Source organism: Alosa alosa, chromosome 14 (assembly GCF_017589495.1).
Source record: "Alosa alosa isolate M-15738 ecotype Scorff River chromosome 14, AALO_Geno_1.1, whole genome shotgun sequence".
Lineage (NCBI taxonomy): Eukaryota > Metazoa > Chordata > Actinopteri > Clupeiformes > Clupeidae > Alosa > Alosa alosa.
The window spans coordinates 25,533,050-25,558,738 of NC_063202.1; the positions used below are offsets into that span (position 1 = coordinate 25,533,050).

Genomic DNA, 25,689 nt, shown 5'->3' on the forward strand with positions numbered 1-25,689 from the left:
CCTTACACAACAGCATGATTAAGCTGCTCAACAGTAAACAAAGCCAGCAGACAGCTTCATCACACCTTATTGTTCGTCATTATAATTATTGTACTGCCTTGGACACACGCACACAACCAGCCAAAAGTTTTCCCTTCCACTCCATTATAGACAGAATGCCAGCTGAGATCAGTTGCATTGTTTTTTTAATCAGGGTAGCAGTTTCCAGATTTCATTATGTGTTGCATAATTGCAAAAGGGTTCTCGACTGTTGTAGAAAGAAATGGCTGATCTTTCATGCAATATCTACATTGCCTATTATAAACAATCATTCATCCAATGTTCCAAAGGCACATTCTGTTTACTAATCTGATATACTATAAGTTTAAAAGGCTAACTGAGAAAACATTGGAGAACCCTTATGAACAGGGGATATAAAAATCTAGATCCCCTACTTCCTCTCCACATTTTGTATGCTCTTGGGGTTTTTCTTGTATAAGCGTGTCACAGCTCTACTGAGTGTGATAATCCCAGTACTACAGGCCAAAGCCAAGATCCTACAAATGGCTTTACCCTTTTTCCTTTAGCATGAGAGACCATCAGACATTGTTGCTATACATTAGATAATCCATCTAAAATAATACATATTTTACTCAAAACTATCCCTGCAGAAAAGTCAGCACTTTCTGTTTGAGGTAGAATGGCTATGAACAACATCCACAGCTGCAATCACACCTAACTTTGTAACCACCATGAGGTTAAACACAATTGTTTCAAAACAATTGTGACAGCAAAGCTAGAGATATAAGCTATTATACGGAAATGGCAGTACTAAAAAATAACATTTGCTTCACGACCACTTCTGGCAAAGCTTGCAATCACCATCACAATCACATTGCTACATCAATACATTCTGACAGATAAGTGTGAAGCTGCTCACATGCAAGCATGAACAGCTCAGCCCTCTACTGTGTGTCCAGAGACCAAGAGAGATAGCACTGTGTCCTTCTATAAATGCACATCAAGAACTTAACAGTAAAGAATTATAATGATTTGTATACAACCTGACAGGAAGCAATGAAGAGTAATCCAGAGTTATTAGTCTTTGCTGAACAGAGATGAAAACGACTGTAGCTATGGTTAGGTGAGGAACTGTCACAGCCAGTGAGCCGTGGCTGACTTGTTGAAGTAGGAGTGTCTGAAGGGAAGGGGGAAAGAGTGAGAGAGCAACAGTGTGCATGAGAAAAAGAAAGGGGGCGAAGCAGAGGGAGCAAGAGACAGCGCGGGAGGGAGGGTGGAGTGTAAGCATTAAAATAAACCCAGAAATGCTGCACGCTTCCTCCATGCAGTGTAGACTGTTCACATGCAAATAGTTACATGCATGAAACTGTCTGAGGAGTCTGTGTCTTTCATGTCTGGTCTATGTATTTTCTAAAATTTGCATATACAATTTGGTGGAAAAACTTGTAACAAGCTTGGAAGCAAGAAATGATTGTCAGTTAACTGAGATAAACAAAGATATTGTGATACATGTCAGAGACCAGAGGCTGATGTGTCCCTACAGCAAGGCTAAGCGACTGACTTTTCATGTTGTGCCACATACAAGCATGCAAACACGTGCATGTGCAGTACAAGTGCAACGGCTGGTTGGAGAAACAAATTGTGCATAACATCCCCTACAAAGATGGCCAGGGCAAAAAGGCAAAAGGATGATGGAGGAGCCCACAGCAGAAGCAACATCTCCAAACAACTCCTTTAGAGGGTCAAATATAATGAGAAATAAAAGGAGTAGCAGAAATTACTGAATATGGAAAGACGGTGTATTGCAGTAGCGTATATAGTTATGAAATAATTGGTGAATAAAAACAATGTCCCATGACCGGTATTTTAAAAAAATCTATTGAATGTAATGTAGGTCCCCACCTAGGTCTGGACTAAATCATTATTTTATGCATTTGAATGTTTGGCGATATTTAAGCTGCTCACACATATGCACAAACAAACACAAGCTACACTCGAGGATGTCTTATTTGGCTTTGGGCACATTGTCACTTCTGCCCAGCTCCGGTCACTGAGCCAGCGTGGGGGAAAAGTTCCAGGACACTGCTAACACAGAGGAGCCCTCTAGGCCACAATGACATCCCCTGACGTTTGACTCGACACCCTGACCCCTCCTTATTCCAACAAACAGAAAAATCGGTTTCTCAGCAGCAGTGTGGGTGGCAGTGACACACTTGTCCTCTGTACCACACACTTGTCCTCTGCAAGTTCAGCTTCTCACCAGCTCTGCTGACATTAGAAAGGCGAGGTGAGTCACTCGAAGAGCTGCACACACGGTCCCAAAGGCCAATGAAAAGATGGGCCGACCACATAATCTACATTGGGGCCGTCTGACATGATGCAGAAGAACCAATGTGCCAGAAAAGAGATGAAGGGGCCAAAAACCACAAGACACATCAACAAGTGATGTGAAAGCTGCAGTCGGTAAGGCCATTATAATGTGTGCAAAAAGAGGATCAATAACAGGCCTGCTTTGGTATAGTATTTATAGTGTCACAAAATACTTAAATTACCACGTGTGTCAAGTGTTTAAAATGTCACTGTTAGTACTAAATACCAGTGCAAACATACTGTAACACACTACACTGCAGCATTGCATACAGGCAATCCAGCAACATAACTAACAGCAAGCATTTCACATCACAGAGGTTTGGAGTGAAATGCCATGCTTACCGGAAAATGAAACTTTGCTTGCATGCACTGAGATGGTGTGTGTGTGTGGTGTGTGTGTGTGTGTGTGTATATGTGTGAATGTGTTGGTGGTGGGGTCTGGGGGTTGTGAAAAACCTGAGCGATGACTTGGTGTCATAAAGAACTGATGAACACTTCAGGCCTTTACTCAGAATCTGCATGACTTGTCAATTACAGACACTATAAGCATCCCATGGGGTAGGATTTCGGAAAACCAGGCTTTCATCATTTCAAAGATTTGCATTCAGTCACACATATCACAGGCAAATAAGAGAGATTATTTTTAGGTCCCATCTTGAGGAAGGGAGCAGTGTTGGGGAAGAGGCTGGATGAGTCACTCTTCGCATGAGGCTGGGAGATATGGGGCTTTGGCTCTCACACTGATTGTGAGGCAGAAAGTATGTGGGGCACTTGGTATAGCTGTGAGTCAACAGGGAAATAGAAAATAGAGAAAATTACTTTTTTGAAGATGGGGGGTAAGGACTAAGCTATGGTGGATGTAATGTATTGAGACAAGGGGTCAGCATAAGGTTTGTATGAGAAAGCTCCCCGACACCCACACATCTCCTCTCGCTTCTTCTCTACCCCAACACCCCCGCCGCTTAACTTGCCAGTAGCAATGAAGGGATCATCTCCTTGGCTGCTGAGCCACCTGTGCCCCCTTAACTGGCCAACTGTCCTCTTCTACTTGTCACCACAGGATAAAATTTGCAACGAGACGGTGCTGATGTCCGGCTGTGACCCACATGTCCCTCCCGGCATGACTGTCACATTGCACTTGCTTGCTATATCAGCAGAGAGAGAGAGAGAGAGAGAGAGAGAGAGACCCTGCTGTTTTCCCTCTGGCTCCATACCCTCTAAGGAGTACCATTGAGCACGTTTCTAGACTCTCCCCACCAGCGGGTGCCAAATTATGAGCCTGTTGTGACAGAGTATTGGCCCAGCGTTTTGAAGACTAACAGAGCTGCACAACTGCAAACACCAGCAGACAAATCTCCACCACTGTATAGAGACAGAAGAGAAAAACAACAGTTTTAGGACAGAAGGAGAGAAGAAAGGAGGGGAGCAAGCAGAAATCTATAGATTGTCCAGATTTCACCATGTGTTAGCATCACAGCTGTGTGCTGGTATTGCTCAACTATACTAACTATTGTGCTAATTCAACTCCAGAATTAAGAGGTCCACCTGCTGTCACTTGCCATCCTTGATTATTCCTTGACAATATTTCCTTAGACAACTGTCCACAATTGTACAATTCATTGCAAATATATTTTACTCTTTGTACTAATATGGATCAGTGAAAATATTAAAGCTAAGGAAAGCTGAAGGAAAGAGACCGTCTGGGATAGGAAATATGCTACAGTGTACGTGTTAGTGCCAGAAAAGAGAGCCCACCAGGAGCAGGAAGTGTTTGGATGACTAATGCTACTAAGTTTGTTAGACAGGATTTAGAGGAACAACACACGCTGGAATAACGAACATGAGAATATGAGGAAGTGAACTACAGTAACAAAGGTTTACTGTGAGGAGAGCAGCACCTGATGACACTGCCTCAATTACATCTGTGCAAAAGTTATGTGTCTTGCTCCATGACAAATTGCTGTGTAGTATAATCTAGTAATTATAAGATGATAAAGAAGAAGAAGGAAGAAAATAAAAAAGGACTCAAGGGTACATGCTTCATTTGCCTTCCATCTGAAAAGGAATTACAGCACAGCACTTCTCTAATCCACTCCGAGTGCATTTTCTCTTGGAATTTTCTGAAACCCTGTGGGCCACTATTTAGATTCACATCTTCCTTTTTAGATCTTGGGGCACAATTAGGTTTCTTTAGGTTTATAGAAATACATGAGCACAATCAATGGACAATGTGTGGGAAATATGCGCTTATCTCCAAAAGGAACAATTGCATTATACAAAAGGAACAATTGCATGTTACATTAACATTAGCAAGCAAAGTAATGAGCAAATCTACAAGTTGGTATGATAATGCAATTATCTTGGAAAGGTCCATATATGGCCTTGCATACTACTCACAGATGTTTGCAAGACAGAATACGATGCACTTTTTACAGGCAACTGAAAATAACTGACAATAAGCCTGTTCACTGCCATTTAGGGTGCTATTCCAATGATGGAACGTTTAGATCTGGGCCTCCGAACAGAATGCAACTATGGTACACACACTGTACCTCTGTCTGGGCTTCTGATTTCCACTTCAAACCACACACATCCTTTACCTATTATGTCTCCTAGCATTTTCAATTAATTGGGATGGGAATTTAAAACTGCTTAACAGATCAAGCTGATGGCAGAGTATCAGCTTTCTCGAGCTGAGTGGAATGTAGCAGTGCTCACAACGGTGGACTAGCAGAGGGCTGCTTTTGTTAAGACTGGATGTGTGATTGTGATCAAAGTGAGCACAAACACTTGAGGACTAATAATAGCCCACAGTAAACCAGCTGGACTTCAACGGGTTAGTGGCCACACATGTACACTTGCTAGTTGCCATGGAGCTCTGTATGACGACCTTACAACATGAACATAATACTAATTGAATCTCTTCTTTTTGATAGCAAATGGGCATTGTGTGTTTTTTCTTACTCAACTGTGGCACAAATGTTTGAGTGATAAATTATAAAACCATTGAAATGTGAGGCAATATCAATGCTACATAATTTGAGACCACCATGTGAGTGAATGCACCATCAACATTCATACATCTGCTGCTGCATTTAGTTCTGCCACGTTGTTTCACAGCAACATAAAAATAATTTTGTGTGATCATTTAATAACTTAAATAGGAGGAACCATCATGTCAGTAATTGCAAAGACATCTAATAAAATTATATATATCACCCAATCAATTTAGATCAACCGCTATTCTTTCTCTGGACTGATTTTACAACTGGCCAAAACATGAATCTTAAAGTTGGATTCTGCAACAATGTTAAAATCATTGTGGAGAGAACATTATTCATAAACATATTAAAGATAAGAGAACATTATTCATAAACATATAATAGATAATGAGGCATTTGAGCCATCTGGTGGAAAGTATACATCACTACAACCATCCAACACTCTCGATCACAACACAATTCTGGTACTCTCCAGAACGAGACGTTCAAACCAGAATGGAGAAATGTCTACAAAAATCATGCAGGGCAAATAGCAGGATAGACTGGAAAATAATTTCATTGAAGCTACTGCAAGGTGCTTTCACAAGACAAACAGAAATCATATCTATCTTAAATGATAACTTGTAAAGGTTTGTACACTCAATAAACCAGAGGAGTCATTCTGTGTCAAATCACACAGAATCCAAGAAAATGGTTATTTGGCAATAACCACTGGTAATATTGGCAAATAATGGCAATATTCACAGGAAGAAGAGACGTCTTTATGGCGAATTACCTGTCTAAAAAGGAGGTGAAAATTTTTAGTTTACAAATTTACAAACCGGAATGTTGAGGAGCCAGAGGCAGGACCAGATTTTCAGAGGACAAAAATGGCATGTTTGGTAGCCAGTAGGAACCTGAAAATCTATATGTGAAAGGTTAAATGTGTAGTCATTTAGTGTACAAAGTACGAAATGTTGCATCATGTGTCTTTCATTGATCAATAAATACCCTTGATTAAGAACATTGTTATACCTCTGCTTCTTGATTCTTCAGGAACCAGAACTGCAGACCATATCGTTCTTACTAATACCAAATGAAGAAGGGAATCAACAACATACTCATTTGTAACTCATTCAAAGTGCTCATTTAGACACGCACTGTTCAAGTGTCAGGAGTAATCCCAAAATTGATTTAGAGGGTCAAATAGGAATAGCTAATCGGTTGTGTTGCACAGCAAGACTAGATCAATATTATGTCTCTTAAGCCATGTTCCACTAGGGGGCATCATATTCATCTTGTAGTCCCTTCATTTTGTGCTCATATGTTTATTATGAGGGGATGGCTGCTGTTGGGTGCAGAGTTAGTTATGCAGACTTATGGCTTATTTTCAGTTACATCTGACTTCACATGAGCATTGCTAACACTGGACAGTATAGAGAAACATGCACCCAAAATGATTTGAGGAGGTAAATGTGATCAAATGCAGAACACATCTGTGACCCAACCAAACGAATTTCAACAGGTAAGATCCTTGTACATCAAATGATGCGTAAGGGTGTTTTTTGGGGGATTTTTTGTTTGTTTGTTTATTTAAAACAGGGATGTCAGCCCGGGGGCCAGATCTGATCCCCCTAGATGTTTTAGGGAAACTAATAAAAAAAAAAACTAAACCTATCACTAAAAACATTCTCAAGAAGGAAGGAAAGAAAAATTTGGTTTGCTGCACTGACAGTCACATTATGCTGGTGTAGCCATACACTCTCCATACTGGTGAAGAAGAGAAAAAAAGAGACTGACATGGAAGGTACAGTAGGGTATTTCAGAAAAAAGAGCAGTATACAGTATGACAGCAGTACATGATACACCTATGCCTTGTTTGCTGGGTGGGTGTAGTAATGAATAGATCATCAAATAGATCATCAAATAACAATCTGCATAAAAACCCATGCAGAAACATTATAATGACAATGACAGCCCTCATGAGGTCTCATTCCAACACAGACTCATATTAGGCAGACACCTATGATTTAAAACATTCAAAATGACCTAGAAATAGCAACAGAATGTGAAGAATGAGAACAAAATGTCAAAAACGCCTACGCTCGGTGTTGTCCAGATATCTACTGTAGTTAACATGCAAACCAGCTAGTGACGGGGCCAGCTCTCTTGTAATACCACACTGTAGCACGTGGGTACTGTGATAATGATGCAAGTCAGTGGAAGAGTGCCGCATGTGAAGCTGCTTTCAAAACAACTTCAATCTTACTAAACTCCACATAGCTACTATAAAAGAACTACTATAGAATAAAAAATAAAAAACAAATCTTTAGAAGGACTGTGGAATATAAAAAAAGGTCTCCTTTTGCATCTTTCAGAGACTTTGTATCATTGGTACACTGTAAATCCAATGATAACAAACAGGAGTTCATATAAAGAACCATAAGATCATCTCTCAATGCAAATCAAACCAGCTATTAAGCTAACTGAAATAAAACCATGCCAATCTCTAGGTATAGTGAAGGGTATGTGATGATGTGGGGCTATTTTAATTCCAAAGGCCAAGAGGACTTGATCCATGAAATAACTGGCCTTTAAAAATAAAAATCTGCCTAGCTATATGGGAATTTTGAAGTTGATATACAATGCATACACATCGGAAATTACTGTATGAATAAGTTTACACAAATACAATAAGATTTCAAAAGCATTGTTTAATTATTAAAAATTAAAGTGCAAGTCCAGCTGAACCTTAATTTTGACAGCTAGTAAAGTGTCATCAAGAAAGCCGGGAAAATACAGGGATTTATATGCAACAGAACTTTAATTTCGCAAAGGTAACGCATCATACTACAAATGTATTTATTACAAAACCATACGACACTGCCATTTGCCCCTTGAAAATAATAAAAAATAATTTATGACTTGTGTTTTCCAAAGAGAAAGTAATCCTCCCCACATATATGGCTATCCTAAGTCATCAAATGTGTCAACAAAACAGTCTACATTACGGCAAGTAGGCTACAAATGTGCAGGAAAAGTCTGAAGTCCAAGATATTCCATGAATTCAAAGCTTTGCTTTAAAATGAGCGTACGCCTGTCCTACGCCTGTTTTATGTCGTACGCACTTTTCATAAATGAGGGCCATAGCGTGGAGTCTTACAGTGTGTGTGTGTGTGTGTGTGTGTGTGTGTGTGTGCATATGCCCTTGAAGTGTGATGTCCACAGCCTTGTGTCCCCTGCAGTAAGGGCAAGGGCAAGGTTTCAGCCAGTCAGTTCTGAATCCCCAGGCTGCTAGTTTGCTTGTGACCCCCTGTGACCCAAGCACTCGTCTTGTAGAGTGTTGTTGGTACTGTACTCAGGGCTTTTTCTGATGGCGGGTGTGCTCATTAGGTTTGACAAATGCAATGCCTGGGTGTTGGCTGGTTTGTGTGGTGAGGAGGGAACATGTTGCCTCCTCTAAATGATTAAGCAGCTTAGGTCAGTACACAATATATGGCCTCGCCCCACTTTGCCTGCTTGTCCATCTAATCAGAACCAGAGTCAATATATTTGACAAGATTTTTGCAGGTAAACAATGTTTTAATATAGTTAAGAACGACTTCTCTACACTGAATGACATAGCAATATATTCATAGCCAATCCTCCAAATCCACCTCATATCAGTTACTGTATTCATAGGTCACATTCTTAACCTTCATATCTTACTCTGAAATTGTAAATACTTAGGACATTTAACTACACGAAAGCATCCTTCTCTGTGCAATCACACCAAGCACATCATTTATGCATTCATACACCTTTAAAATATTCTGAAGTTTGTCCAAGGCATCCTTTGAGTAACAGTGATGACTGAATAAGCAAAGTACCAAGCTCTATTTAATGAAGTCTAAACCTTTGAATTATTGAACTTACGCTAAACAAAACACATGGGCAAAATGCAGTGTGGACTTCAAACAAACCTTTTAAGCTATTTTAAAACAGCCACAAATGTGCTTCAATGTATAGAACGTTTTTTTTTTTCTGTGATAACCTTCCTCCCTTTTTCAAGAGGAGCAGCCCATGAGGCATTAAAATGGCAGTCCTTTTCTAACTCCACCACCCCTCCCCCTACAGAGCTGTGATTAGGTCTAAAGATCAATTGATCTTACACAACTGTAGGAGCCTCAGGAGCTTCAAGGTGGGACTTGCTGTGACACTGGACAGCCTTGAGCTTGAGTAATGACAAGCTAAAGTGGGAACATCACCACAGAGAACAAGGGAGTACCTCTGAACAATGCCTTCCTTACTACCGAATCACACTTTCTGTACTTGAGTGCTTGTGGAAAACATCATAAGTCCTCTACCATTTATAGATTGAAACTCTCTGAAAATAACTAAAAAAAGCACAGTTCTTCAGACCACAGAAATAACTTCACTAAGTAAATATCTACTGGTGTGATTATGTAACTTTTTATAATTGTTGTGAAAAGTGCTGATATAAGTGAGGCAGGTCACAGAAAGCGGGTGGGTGGCTATAACTCTATTCTATCTCAGGCGATTCAGCGTTTACTCACAGGCCTCTTTTCTACTATTTTTAACATACTTTAGTGTTACACAACTCCATCCCCCTTATCTTGTAAATGTATAGCAGTTACATAGGTCAAGTAGAGGGATGAATAGAAGACCTGTACAACACAGTTATACAACTAGAGGCCTAGAAACAACAGATACTATACCAAACGCAATCCTTACATCATTCATCTTAAGTCGAGTCTACAGATATGCTTTCCAGAGATTAACAGTACAACTTGAGAAGCCAAAGACAAACACTCCAAGTTCCTTATGATAAAATACAAACTAAAATATACTGTACTTCAAGTGCTATTTGTCCTCAGATATCCACCTAAAGATATGTCTGCTTATTCTGATAGTCTTGCCAATACTTACACCAAAAACCATGAGAAAAGGACATATAATGCATATTCTTAAGTTTAAATGTCACACTCATTATCAGTTAAACCCATACTGTATATTAATAAAACATGGATTAGTGGCATTCAATTATTTTAGAAACCAGCGATTTATGGTGCTTACACAGAGTGTTTTCAAAACTGTATTCACAAATCATAGTCTGTAGGCATACATTTGCAATCTTTGTAGACTTCTAGTGGCCACAAGGTCTTTAATGTTAATGTTTAATGTCTTTTAACCCACACCTTTATCATTTCCAGGTGGTGTGCTCAAAGTAAGCAGTTTCCTACCATGCAGTAATATTTACATTTTGATCAATCAAAATGAACCTACTATATGGAGTGACATCAAATAGAGCACTGTAACATTTCCCTTTACTATTACTTCCACCATGAATAAATCACTACACAGCATTATATTTGATCTGCAATCTTTGACAGAAGCAATCAGGCACATCTCCATATCCTCTCAACTGCTGAATGGCACCACAAGCTTGTCTGCATCCATCGAGTACTCCACTGTTCATTTTCTTTTGCCAGTGGCAGAAATTGAAAACCTAGTACCTCTAGAGTCATGTTTTCTTGTTTGGAGTGTTACCAGTGGTACTTGACACTGATTCCCAAACTAATGAGTTATATGTATCATCCTCTTAAGCATTTGCATAGCTGGGTCTTTCACAACTTTTCTAGTCATGTTACATTAAGTTTGCCAGATGTCGTAACTCAAAGCAGTTCTGTGAAAGTTCTGTCATGGACATCAGGACTATGTAGTTCATAGCCTGGGAAGACCAGGTGTCATTATCTGTCTTTTATATGACCATATACAATCAAAATCAATGAGGATGATACTGAAATTAGCTACTTGTAAAAACATACCCCAACCTACCTAAAAGCACAAATAAAGGCCTAATCCCAGACTGAACTCATTCAACTAAAAGAGTTGCATTACCCAGATAAAATGAAATGACAGCCAGTTTTCAATCTGGTTCTAAAAGTGTCCAAGTGTAAATAAGGAAAACACAGCAATAGTGAAAACAACATGACTTCTTCCACCTTTCAGTTTGCTTGGTGAGTCAACTTGCCCTATTGCCCTGATAGGAGATTCCCCGGAACCACATTCACACCCAATTAAATGAGTTAGTATTTCTTTCATGAACACATCAACACATCCCACCACCTCTATCTGCACATTTTATCTCATTTTATCTCACTCTGTCAAGACAAAGGGCAGCATCAAAACTGGGCATGGTTTCAGCATGGTGTGATCAGGCTTACAGCAGCTACCTAATAAGATGCATGTCACTAGCTGCAGCAAAACAGGAAGACATTTGCATGACTAACACAGTGATAAAAACAGACAATTGTGCAGAAACTGAGGAAGTGCTTCACGAGTGCAACTGACTTGTGATATCATGTTCTTAAACAAACAAAAAACTACAAATATGCCTTTACTGACAAGAAATAGAGAAACTGATAGGACAAACAAAATTACTTAATTTCTTCCATTAAGCATATGACAATAATTCACCTATGAACTGACGCAGAGAGAGAAAGAGCTTTGAGACATATACCCTGTGGTTAAATTATTTCATTCAGCATTCAGAGTACAATGCTGTAGTATTTATTCTCTAGATCTCAAGATTATTATGTCATCAGATTTTTGCAGTTACACTTGTGCACTGAGGCAGAGTCTGATTTGACACTTGAAACAACCTCACTCTTCCATTCCAGAATGCCCCTCTTACTTCCCTGGTCTTTCTCACTGGACAACGACAAGATGCTATTACAGTCTCTTGAATGACTCAGGGACAGCTTCTGATGGTCTTGGCTGAGCGAGCATGTTTCAGTTGAGACCAGAATAGATCCAGGGATGGTGTATGGCATGATGGTGCAATCTGTAGGCCTATGTTTACTGTGGATTTTAAATGTGGAACTGGGACACATAAAAACTTGTTATACTTGGCACCAAAACACAAAAAAGACAAGACATTGTATTAATTAATAATTAAGTGTATGGACAACACAAACTGAAGCCTGCTTCAGATACAATGTGTCTCAGAAAGACATAGAATTAATAGGAGTGTTACTAAAGAGAACATCCTTGAGAGGCCATTACTTTAGAAGAACTAACCATGTCTTTCAAAACACAGTTAAACATCTAAAACATATAATGAATTGTGTAAAATGTGTTTGTTGGTGAACACTCAGGCACAGAGGTAAAGTTGAAAGATACAATTGAGTCATCCACACACACACACACACACACACACTATGTCCAAAACATCAAACCTACTGTACCCATCAATCTCTCATCCGTAAAATAGCAGGAATCAATGCTGTTCCAATTGTTGCTGTTGCTGCATATCAGAGAGGAAGTATAGGTGTCAGGTTACACGTTGAGAGGGACATAAATGACAGATTTAAGTCTAGTCCTTCCTTGTTAGACCAGAGGGTTTATATGTCAGAGTGAATTTAAATAGAAATATATTTCAGTTGCCATTTGAAAAGCTCAACTACATCAAGTATTTTGAAACACGATAAGCTATTACAGCCTTCACGTTTACTTAATTCACACAGGTATTTTCATTGAATACTCCCCAGTGAAGAATGACTTTGATATGCCATCTGACAGAAAATAGGCCAAAACTGGGCCACTACTTGAGTGGGACAGGGAGCAGATGGCAGCTCCATTTGGTGGAGCTCTAGTGAGACTCCTCACACAGAGAGGGAAATTGGCAGACATAAAGAGAGAACCCCCCCCACCCGCCTAATGACTGGGAGAAGAACCTGACAGATGGCTTGGGTGGACAGGCATATGTGAGCAAAAAGAGCAGAGAGTACTATACTCCTCCAGTGCTTGTCATTCACTCTCTGACCCTTTCTCACTGTACATTAAGGGAGAAGGCGTCTCTACAGCAGACCTCTAAAATGAAAACATAATACCACAGAGTGCGGAAACTAATCTACTAAAGTGGAGTGCTCACTACCAATTTATCATACAAGCAGATGGTACTGAGGAAATGGTCACTGTTTTGGGATATAAAAATACAAACAAAATAAAACGATAAACTGAACACAAAATAGACACAATAAGTAATTCTGCTCCAGATTGAATTCAATGCCTGCCCATCTACAATTCCAGACTTAAGGATAATCAGGGACTCAGCTCTAAGCTTTTCCTTTGAAATATTTACATATCTGTTTACATCATAATAACATCAAATAAAACAGACAGCCTAGACAACCTGGTCTCATGACAATTGTTCAAGTGCACTCACATGTTACTATAACTATCCTCACTTTACCCTACATGGGATATAGAAGAAACAGTTGTTTGTAACTGATGGATGGCAACTACAGCAAAGCCGTTGTGAGCACAAGTTGACTTACTCATTTTAGGTGAAATAGAACCTCCTACACCAAAACTACCAGACACAGCAACAGTTTATTTCCTCTTGCCATCAGCCCCATGAACAGCTAACAGAATCGATCTATTATACTAGAACACCTGCAGTTCTCTGAACTGTACATCCTGCTGCACATCTACAAATACTCATAATACATCACAACAGTAACGATGCATGTTACTGTTGCTTACACCATTGCACTTTTTGTCTGTATATCATTGTATATGTCAACAGGGGCATCACAGACATGGTGTTCGTCCTCTCTCATCTCCGGGAAAAATGCCAAGAACAAAACAAAGGACTGTGACATCTGTAAATCTTCCGAAAGCACACCCTTAGCAGAAAAGGACAAATCATGTTAAGTTGCCCCACAACATCCCTCAACATGGTCATCCAGCACTACACAAAAGAGCTTGGCCTGGTCAGACTCATTAGTGACTTGTCTGAGCCCTTTTCTATCATTAATATAGTTAAGTGCGGTTGTGGTCTTGCTCTTTCCTCTTTGGTATCTTCGCCACAATGCTCAGACAGACAACGACTACAGCATCTAGAACTATAACTGCATTGATGGCAGGAACAGGAAACGCTAGCAAACCCACAAAGCTGTCATACTGACCAGCCTCCTATATGGGTCATAGGTCACTTCCTGACAGCACCAGCAACTTCTCAAGCTCTGCCATCAGCACTGTCTCAGTCTCATCCCTGGGCTATGTTTGTCACCAGTGTCCCGATACTTGCAAAAGCAAAGGTCCTCAGCATCAAGGCCATGCTGCTGAAAACCCAACAATGGAGGACCACCGTCTTACTAAGATCATTCTTATGGGCCGGCGAGCTGATCTCTGGATCTCTGTGTGCCACAAATGAGGTTAGAACATGTAACCATTACGGATGGAATATGCATCCACTGCCACACTTCCACCATCTCAGTTAGACAAAGAATTGCTAGAAGAACCAAATCAGTCCCATGTTCTGCACTGGCCACTTGTGTTGTTGGTTGGAGAGCATTTGCTTCTACCCAGAGATGTTACACTGAGTGCACTTAATAGGCTTAAGGGGGGTACTGTAGCCACTTGCCGGGACACAGGCCCCAGACAGAGGGCAGAGAATAAAACACATGTCCACATTCACACATTTCACAGACACAGTACAACACTCTTAATCAGCACTTCTTGCTGATTCACTAACAAAAGCTCTGTTAAATTTAATATGGCTATGAAATAATGAAAAATTCAGTTCAGGTAAATTGTAAATTCTGGCTACACACTTAAAAATGACACTTTAACTTCTCCTAGATTGTCAAGAATTATGCACAAGCCACTAAATCTGGGATTAAGCCTTTCATGCTAATGGGATGGACCAAATCCCTGCATTGCATAACTGACTCCTGACACACAAACACACTGCATGATGGGCATGTCTCAAGCTCTTCTCGGACATCTTGGCATCCCATCATGGAGAAAATCAGAATCAGACTGACATGCATCAGTCAGATGTCAAGGCCAAGCAGATGTTTAACCCACACTATAGACTAGAAATCAAAGATATCTGGGATGAAATATCCTTGCACTTTTGCCATTTTGTGACCCCCTTTAAATCCTGATCACACAAGAACAAATATAAACAATCACCCAGAGTACTGTCTCAAAGTTGTCAGACATCAGATTCCCCAAATAGATGCTGACAGTGTGTGCTATGAAAAGAGAGAATCTGACAGACTGACACCTCCAGAATCTCCTTAGCAGAATGTGCAAAGTGATGACAGATTTTGAGCATTTTACATGAGAATCCAAAGCCTCAACCACAGAAGACCGGAATGCAGCAATTAGAAGATTATGTAATACCATCAAGACTGTGTACGGGGAAAATAACTAAATAATATTGAAGCACAGCGGATTTTCCTTGTAACAATTACCACTGTTTTATCTAATCCACATTGGGGCATTGACTGATTCTCATAAAGGAAGCCCTGCTTAGGCTCCATCTGACCTCATTAAATAGATCACAAGACTGGTGTGTGTTGGATTCTGAAAGTGTTATTATTGTTGATGACAGTATGTCATGGACTGTTCCTGGAATCATGTACTCTCTAAAACTTATGTCACAACAGTGGATTCAAGACAGACATCTACTCACAGACACACAGATACACAAACAGGTACACAAACACAACCACAATGCACACCCACTTGAAAATGCACATCAAAACCACACCCCACAAAAATGCCCCTCACAATGTACAGAATGTGAAATGCCACATCTCCACAGCTGGCTCTCATTTGACTTAGCACTCACATATGGGACAATACTACAGGACACAACTTGCAAGAGGCCTGGAAATAACTGTAGTCACAACCATCCTCTACAAAGGACTGAATTGAGCCTGGCTTCTTCACTCAAAGGGCAGCAGTGCCTATAGCTATTGTCTGGTGTGAAGGGATCAGAGGAAGTTACTGCTAGATGACTATAAAAGTAGTGTAGAAAATGCAGTTTTTTTACTAAAGAATATTATTTGTCTATACAGATTCCAGATGATGACTTAAAGGGATGAGGCATGATTAATAATCAGTTCTTAAAGGGATGAGGCATGATTAATAATCAGTTCTTCAGTTCCTTTTCTTCAGTTTACGACTGAATTTTGATACATTTTTCACAATGAAATCACATGAAATGACATTGTGTTGTTACATCTTCAACAACAATGGCTTCAATAATTGATTCATGAGGGCAATTCAAATGAACAACTCCCTCGTAATGAGACCTTCAGTGGGTAAAAAGTGATTAATAGTCTATAACAGTCACAGTCTACAATTATACAGTAGATAATTATTCTATTATAAAGATAATTTAATAGATAAACAGCAAATTGATTACAGTGGAATTGTTACAGCAGATGATCCACGAACGGAAAGCTTCAGTTACGTGCCCGGTGTAGCCTCTCTGTCAGAACCAGGTATTTTACAACAAAGCTCGGTGCTGGGGCGCCTTTCTCTTTGCCACATACACCACCTTGCTGGGCCAATCATCCGCTCGCATGGCTTTTCATTAATCACAGCTACACAGATGATGCCCAACTCTATCTGTTGTTCCCCGCCTGACGACCCCACAGTCCTGGCACGGATCTCTGATTGTTTCTCCAAAATATCAACATGGATGAAGGAGCGCTACCTTCAACTAAACCTCTCTAAGACAGAACTGCTAATCTTCCCAGCCAAAAAATCTATACTTCACAACATCAACATTAAAACTCCTTGACTCCTCATCTCTTTCTCCTACCAAGGTTGTGAGAAATGTAGATGTCATTTGATTTGAAGACCAACTCTGATATTGCCTCTGTTGCCTGGTCATGCCACTTTGTGCTATTCATTATAAGAAACCTACCAGCCACCCAGTTCCTGATACAGACCATGATTATCTCTCACCTCGCCTACTGTAACAGGCTTTCCAGCATGTGCGGTGAAACCGCTACAGATGGTCCAGAACGTGGCAATGTGTCAATCAACCAAAGAAGACGTTACTCCAGAACTCACTAAGCTCCACTGGCTACCCAAATTTAAGTCACTCATGGTCGCTTACAAAGTGATTGCTGTCATTGTAGTTCCCCAATAGTTCCCTTTCTGTCTTCAAGAAGCTCCTGCAGACCCAGCTCTCCTGAAAATACCCTCTCTCCGAACACATCTAACCCAACACATCCAACAGGCACTTACTAAGCATCAGCTAAATTAATAGTGTAAATGTAGTTTAAACAAAATATACATATTTGAAAAAATAGTCAATTTAGGCATTTGTAGCTAGTCACACAATACATATTTGATGAAAGTAGAGTCTCACCCATTCAATTTCTCACTCGAGGATTGCACATCTACATTTTAGTGCATTATACTTTTTGACATTACAACAATGTGAAATTTAGCATTTTTTGGTGATGATGCTAATGTAAACAGAAAATGTGTTGATGAAGTCCATATTGAATTTATTTCAGAGGAATAGGATATATTCAATTTAGTCAAATAAATGTGTGCTTATCATTGCCACAAATGGATATGCCCTTGTTTAAAAATAACAGCCTGTTAACTTTTTTAACTCAACTCTCTCATTTTTGCCTCATTAAATTGACATATCCATAGCTCAAATGTCAATCAGAATCCTTGTTGTACTGTAAGTGGTTTAAGAGATAAATACCTTGTCTGGCTGATTAATCTTTGAACTTTATCACAGGGCAGTAGGTGGTCATGACTAATGGGACGGTGCCGTGATGTCTCAATTCGAAATGCATATCTTAACTTTGCCTCCTGGGCTCGTATAAACACATCTCTTTGGGAGATCTTTTATCTTTTCATCTTACACTTTCCCTTTGAAAACTCTAGGAAATGGATGGGATGGGGGTGGAGAGGGCGATCCTAATTAGGTTTATAAATAAACTGACTGAGAAGGACACATCCTACCGGGCAACTGGGTCTACATGGTCACGACTACCTGTTGGCTGGAGTACAGAGGTCCACTGATGTTTTACCACGGTGAGCCAACCATACAGAACACTGCATGCAACTGATGCCTGACCGGACAGGACAAGACTGATAAAGAGCAGTAAAGAGGAAAAACTGTGCTGACAGAAAAATCCATAGATGCTGATTCATTACACCAGCCTCAAAGCCCCATGATTGATAAAGCCGATATCATGTTGATCACCACGTAATTCTCAAGTACCGTAACTAACTTTTAATCATAGCCTTCCACCAAGCAAGAGCAACAGAGCCCAATTCTTCTGAAGTCCGTTGTGTCAGGTATTTTAGAAGGCATTCAGATAAGACCAAGAGCTAACAGATTACACAGATGTTCAGAAGCAGTTGCAAAACACATTAACACACAATCGTGGTTTAACAGTACCGGTTTGAATGTGTTTAAGTTGATATATCGATCCAGCATGGACCACAAGCAAAAAAAAAATATCTTCAAATGTCACTGTATTTGTAAGATGTTTGTTGTTAAAAGGACAAATGCCCTCCAGCTGGACACTCGGAGACACAGTAACAGACACGGATGAACAGACACACACCTGTTAAGAGCCATTTACTGATGCTGATGGACTCTTCATGTACCATCTACCCTCTGTCCTTCTTTACTATATCATGCTAACAGTTCAAGCAGAACATATATATTTCTGCATGTGGCCCACTGTTAAACAGACACATAACCTCAGCTCTACCAGCAACAGACACTATTCTATCTGGAGTCCAGGTTGACTCTGTGGTTACCAATGAGTGCAAAGACAACAGCCGTCCACTCACCTCCGGCCGAACAGACGTAGTCCAGTGAAGGCCTTTGTGCTGTGTCGGCGTCCAGTGCCAGCTCTTTCGCTTTCTGGCAGCAAAATAGACGGAAGATCGGAATTTGAGGAGGAAGCAGAGGTCACAGGGTCATCCACCTCTTGCTGCCCCTCCTGGCTTGAGTGCTCCCCAGACGCCTCACAGCTGGCCCCTGTGTCACACTGCTGTTCCATGGCAAGCTCAACACGTCAACCAGAGGCCCAGATCCAATGAGGAAGGAACGTGAAAAGAGCCACTCTTCAGGTCATAAAGGTAACATGAACGAGGGCAAAAGCAAGGTTGGTGTCAGCGGCAGTAAACAAACAAAAAAAGGCAGCTTTAATCCCTACCCAAAGTAGCAGCAGATCAGAGGCTAAGAAATTCTCCTAAGGCTTGGCCAAATGCACCCTATATCTCATGAAAAAAAGAGACAAGGGTTAAAAAGAAACCAAAAAAGAAAGAAAAGGCAAATGAGTGATCACTCCTTCAGATCCGGGTTGACTTCCACGTGGGACAGACTTCCCATTTTGCCATGGGGAGAGGTAATCCTATAAGCTTCTCTTTTCCCTCTCCCCTTTTTCAGTGCTGAGTCTTTATCTCTCCCCCTGTCCGTCTCTCCCCGGTTTAATAAGTTCCACACAAACACACTCCGGAGGAAGTTCAGACGTGACCCACCAAGCTCTCAGCCCACTTGCCGGAGTGCAGTGCCTTCCGTCGTTCTCTATCCAGGGCTGGGGGACACAGAGGCAGCCAGCTGGTTGTTGCTTTGCGCTAAGCCCCCCTCTTCTTTCCCCCGACCCTTTCCTCTTCTCCCCACCTCCTGTTCCCTCTTGTTGCCCCTCTCCAACATGCACGTCCGTGTAAGCCTCAGCGTTACGTCTCTCAGCTGTGACTGCCAGTCTCTCTGTCAATTATGCTTACGTTTACGCACACACAGGCATGCATGCTTGACTTCTCACTCCCTGTCTCCCTCCCACACATACATATGCACACACATACACACGCAGGCACATGTGTGCGCATTCACGAACGCTCTCTAGCACAAGGTCTGCCGGCTCCCTGTACAGAAGACTGCAAGAGTCCAGGAAGTGTCAAACTCAGAAGAGAGGCACTCAAAGGACCCCAAACATAGGTGTCTGTTCAACTGCCCAATTGTTTTATCTTTCTTAAAATAGTGTGGCATTTATGCATATTAACATTAGATGGTTTCAACTGTTAGCAAAATGCGGTTTTATCTTTATCTCATTTCTTGCAATTATGCTCTACAGGGTATGTTTTACTACTTTAAAACCAGAGCACTCCCTCACAGACATACAAACACTGAGACGTTTGCTCTCTCCCCTTCCCTACCTCCCTCACTCACTCCCCCTCAAAACAGATTAGCCCGGGGGTGGAAACAAGCAGATGCATTGCCCTCCACTGGCAGGTCATTAGAAATACATGAGACCGAAAGAGGACAGCAAGTCATACACATAGAATTACATATGAGCATGCATAAACATATGTTCTGAAACCCATTATATGTCAAGATGTAGACAAGTGGCTAATGCAAGACAGTCCTATAAAGACTTATCTTTACAGAAACGTCATTGAGTATACATTGACAATTGGCCAAGCTCAATCTGGCCCAGAGAGGAGGGTGTCAAGAGCCACATTTGAAGCAACCCCTTTGCAGGGGTATATTGTGGATATAATAGTCTGTCATCCAAAGGCATACAAGATACAAGCTTTCCAAAGCATCCATCTTCTGTTATATTTTATCATGTGAAACAGGAAGGATGCAAAAGTGACAAATAGCAACTTTCAGTGGTGTCCCATTAACTAGAACGGTCTGTGTACAGTAATTTCCTGTGTATTAGCCGCATTGTGTATAAACCGCAGGAGAGGGTTTTATGCAAGTTAAAAAAAACAAAACCGTATTACAAAACAGTATATAACAAAACCATATTAACTGCCCCCCGTGTATTAACCTCATAGCTAAAGACATTTAGCAAAATCAATGTATAAACCGCGGCTAATAGTTGGGAAATTACGGTGTGTGTGTGTACACAGGCATTTATGAACATTTTTATGGATTACTTTGAAAGCTTGTAGGGGAGGAATTCTGTCCAGCTTTAGTGCCTAGAACTATAACACAAACCATCTATCAAGCTCTTTGTTTGCAGCAGGTTCATTCCACGTCAATTCAACCAGGGCCCACGCACTTAGGTCTCAAAAAATTCTGAAAGAATTACCAGGTGTACCTATGTTACCTAGGAGACACACTGTAAAATTACTCTTATGTAAGATCAATACTTTCCAAGATACAGCCAGTTTTACAGGGGGAGGGGGTGTCGATTTTGTTCGGCCTCTTTTTTTTGTCAAAGTTCACAAGCCCACAGCGCAAGAACTAAACCATGTAGGAGGCTCAAATTTTGCATGCTGGTACATAAATAGGAATAGTATGTAGCAAAATCGTCCCGTTTGGTCTGGATAATCCTGCATGGTCATAGCTGTCCCTCAAAGTTGATACACATTTTATTGGAGTTTTTGGCTGGGCTCTGTTTAAGCCTTCAGAAGACATATTTGTACTCAACATAGGCTCTTGATTTATTTTCCTTACTGAGATAAGTAGAAACACGCTCACAAAAAACAATGAACAGAAAATAAATCATTTCAGGGTCTGAACAGCAGACCTTACAAGTCTAAAAAATAATTTTGGTTCTCATTTTCAGAGCACCTAAACACCTTGTGGGAATATACAAAGATTTTTTTCTCCATGATCTTTTCTTTTTAAAAACACCAATTTGACTTGTCTTATGCAAATCTTTCTTTTTCACTATCCACCCTGAACATGGGCAAAATGCACCATTGACATCAATATGTTTTGTATAGAACTACCACAGGTAACTCTATACAACCACAGGTGGCAGTGTGGTGACTCTATATAAAACATATTGATGTCAATGGGGCATTTTGCCCATGTTCAGGGTGGAAAATAAAAAAGAAAGATTTGCATAAGACAAGTCAAATTGGTGTTTTCAAAAAGAAGGGATCATGGAGAATAAACCTAAAAACCTATTTAAAAAATCTTTGTATATTCCCACAAGGTGTTTGGGTGCTCTGAAAATGATAACCAAAATTATTTTTCAGACTTGTGAGGTCTGCTGTTCAGACCCTGAAGGGATTTATTTTCTGTTCATTGTTTTTTGTGAGAGTGTTTCTACTTATCTCAGTAAGAAAAATAAATCAAGAGCCTATGTTGAGTAAAAATATGTCTTCTGAAGGCTTAAAAACAGAGCCCAGCCAAAAACCCCAATAAAATTTGTATCAAATTTGAGGGACAGCTATGACCATGCAGGATTATACAGACCAAACGTGACGATTTTGCTACATGCTATTCCTATTTATGTACCAGCATGCACAATTTGAGCCTCCTACATGGTTTAGTTCTTGCGCTGTGGGCTTGTGAACTTTGACAAAAAAAAGAGGCCGAGCAAAATCGACACCCCCCTCCCCCCATTAAAACTGGCTGTATCTTGGAAAGTATTGATCTTACATAAGAGTAATTTTACAGTGTGTCTCCTGGGTAACATAAGTACACCTGGTAATTTTTTCAGAATTTTTTGAGACCTAAGTGCGTGGGCCTTGGTTGAACTGACGTGGAATGACCCAGCAGACATTTGGGGGCAGCCGTGGCCTACTGGTTAGCGCTTCGGACTTGTAACCGGAGGGTTGCCGGTTCGAACCCCGACCAGTAGGCACGGCTGAAGTGCCCTTGAGCAAGGCACCTAACCCCTCACTGCTCCCCGAGCGCCGCTGTTGTTGCAGGCAGCTCACTTCGCCGGGATTAGTGTGTGCTTCACCTCACTGTGTGTTCACTGTGTGCTGAGTGTGTTTCACTAATTCACGGATTGGGATAAATGCAGAGACCAAATTTCCCTCACGGGATCAAAAGAGTATATATACTTATACATCAGCAGAGCTTATAGAGCTTCACACACCAACAGGAAAGCAAATAATGTCATTTCTCTGTTTTAGGTGATGGTACAAAATGCAAATACATGTCTATACAATATCTTTTATGTAAATGATAACGGCCAACAAGTTGTCACGTATACAATGACAAAATATTAGATGAGGCGCAGGCAAAAAACAGCATAACATTACAAAGCATTATCCCTGATGCCAACAATCCTGCTAAAACTATTCAGCTTCTGACTGCATCACATAATGAGTTATGTTTGACAATGATATGAACCAATAAGGCAATTGCATTTTGTTCACATACCCTTTTTTGAAAGAATTACGAATATTTGGATGCCTGATTTAAATGCATTGCATGCCGTGATTACAACCAGGCCACAATTTGTGCCTCAGGTTGTCAAGTCATATATTCCACAAAAATAAACAAATTACCCATGCACACACATCTGTGCATGTGATGTAGGGAGTGGATAGCTTGTGTGTTGCTGAGAGACAGCTTCATAGTAAAACAGTCATTAGCAAGACACCAAATTACATTAGCAGCTAATGGAGCCAATTCCACAGTCACATCCTCCCACCAGCATGCTTGGAAAATGCAAACTGCCCATTTCAGGGGGGTGGGGGTTGTGACCACATAAAAATTGATTTAGACAAAAAATGGATCATCATCCTAATGGGGCTTGGCAATGTCTTATGTCTAATGGTGCAGGTCTCTGAATTGAAATACTATAACCGTTATGGCTAACAAAATGTAATCACTGATATGCTAGTAGATACAAACAGGTTGGACAGATAAACAGTGGTTGAGAGCATTATGATGACATACACAGGACTCTGTTCACAACATTCGGTATAAATTTGAGGAGTCAGGTAGAACCGCAAACCAAGACGGCTACCTTAATTTGAGCTTGCAGGAAGGTTTATTTCAATATCCTCCAATTTAAGAATTAGTATGTGATGTAGATAGGTGTGCGTACCATAGCATTGATTCCTGCAGGCGCCCCTGTTACCTAGTTGCCAACACATAACACATAATACAAGTATTGTCCTCAAGTAAAATCATGCATGGGATGGGGGGGTGTGTGTCTGAATGCCTTCTATTTAAGTGATGGGGGTGTCGCTGGAAAGTTGCGTATACCATCTTTCATTATAAACAGGAGACCTGGCCTAGTCAGGGGTTGTGTTGCACACACAAAAGCTTGATGAATTCCAATTTTTGTTGAACGTAAAAAAGATAAAGATCCAGAGACACATTTGTTCTTAACACCATTTTCATGTAAAATCACATTTCAACCACAACTTGTAAGGTTTTTCTGATAGATGGCATCACATTCTGTAGGGATTATTTCAAAGTTTCCTGTTAGCAAGGAGGCCTGACAAGGGCGTCATGTCCTCAAATCTAACATTGGGGAGTATGACTGTCACACCTGCAGTCAGAGAGGAGCAGAAGCAGAAGCCCCTATGGTATGGCCCCTCAGCTTTACCTTGATCTAACTCACTTGTGTCTTCCTACACAGGAAGGATGTAACGTCATAAGCAAGAGAGTTGTACACAATTACGGTTTGACCACAAACCATGAGCAGCTTCCTGCTATTCTTCAGTTTCCTGCTGAAGTCTTTCTCTTTCATTTACGTTACAAGGGGGATTGTAATTATATAACAAGGCGTGAATGTGTGTGTGCATGCGTGCTTGTGTGTGTGTGTGTGTGTGTGTGTGTATGTGTGTGTGTGTGTGCGCACGTATGCATGCATGTGTCTGTGTTTTTTGTGAAAGTATGTTAGAGTGAGGAAGAGAGAAATGAGTTTAAAAAAAAAAAGTCAGACTAATGAGCTGAATTGCATTTACAGTTACAGTTTCGTGTGAAGTAATCCAGAGCAAGACGGTAACAGTAACCTCCAACCCCATCAGCACAAAGGCACTTAGGCTACTTCAATCCCCCATTCAGGTGGAGCACAACTGAACCTACCGCCATCTTTAGCCTAACATGATCAAACATGACAGTGTATTCGAGTGCTTTGGCTGTGATGTGTGATGCATGCTGCATGATTAAGCCAAAAAGGATTTAGAGATGACAAGATAAATAATAACAGACAACAAGCTGTCAATGTACTCATCTCAGTGGAGAGGAAGAACATTCCAAATTTGTCTATTTTTACAGACATCAATGTTTTCATTTTGCCTCTCAGAATAATAATTGCATTTCTGTAAAGATATGGCCAAGATATTAACAAATTAAATTGAAACCTACTAAGATGACCTTTACATTTTTCGCATCTGTCTTTAACATTCTTAGTTCACCACCTAGTGGCTGCTATGGTTAATTGCATTAGTCACAATTTGCAAAATGAACAGCTAAACCGAAAGTGTGGATTAAGAATACAAATTTAGCTAATTCCAATCAAATCACAGGACGGTTGGTTTGGCCCCCTGGCAGCATAGGATGCATTCTCATTGATTCTGCAAATATTGCTTGAAGACACTTGATCATATCGCCTCTGCCTTAACCTTTTCTTAAAGTGTTTTGAAGAAGGGGAATCAGAGGGACAAAATGATGAGTGTATTGTTAAGACGGTCAGACAGTCAGTCTGTCTGATTTGCTTAAGATTTCAGTTGATTCAAACTTCAGAGAGTCTATCATCTGGGCACTGAACAGAAAGACTGATCATGCATCCATCCATCCATTCACTAATATCAATGGCAATTGTTTTTG

General features: G+C 40.5%; 1 protein-coding gene across 5 annotated transcripts in view; it reads right to left on the bottom strand.

The window, feature by feature from the left end:
- dgkza (diacylglycerol kinase, zeta a) overlaps nt 1–25,689 on the bottom strand; it is a 128,622-nt gene that overhangs the window by 81,219 nt on the left and 21,714 nt on the right. For 3 of the 5 annotated variants that reach the window (XM_048262635.1, XM_048262634.1, XM_048262633.1), the window contains exon 1: nt 1,044–1,143. The exons of 1 other annotated variant lie outside the window; for it this stretch is intronic. Coding sequence is in view for 1 of the 4 variants with exons in the window: in XM_048262637.1 (XP_048118594.1) it covers nt 18,996–19,207 (212 nt within the window). In the remaining 3 variants the exon portion in view is untranslated. Of the gene's footprint in view, nt 1–1,043; nt 1,144–18,995; nt 20,307–25,689 lie in introns of those variants that run through there. One more of the 5 variants, XM_048262637.1, reaches the window with a different exon arrangement.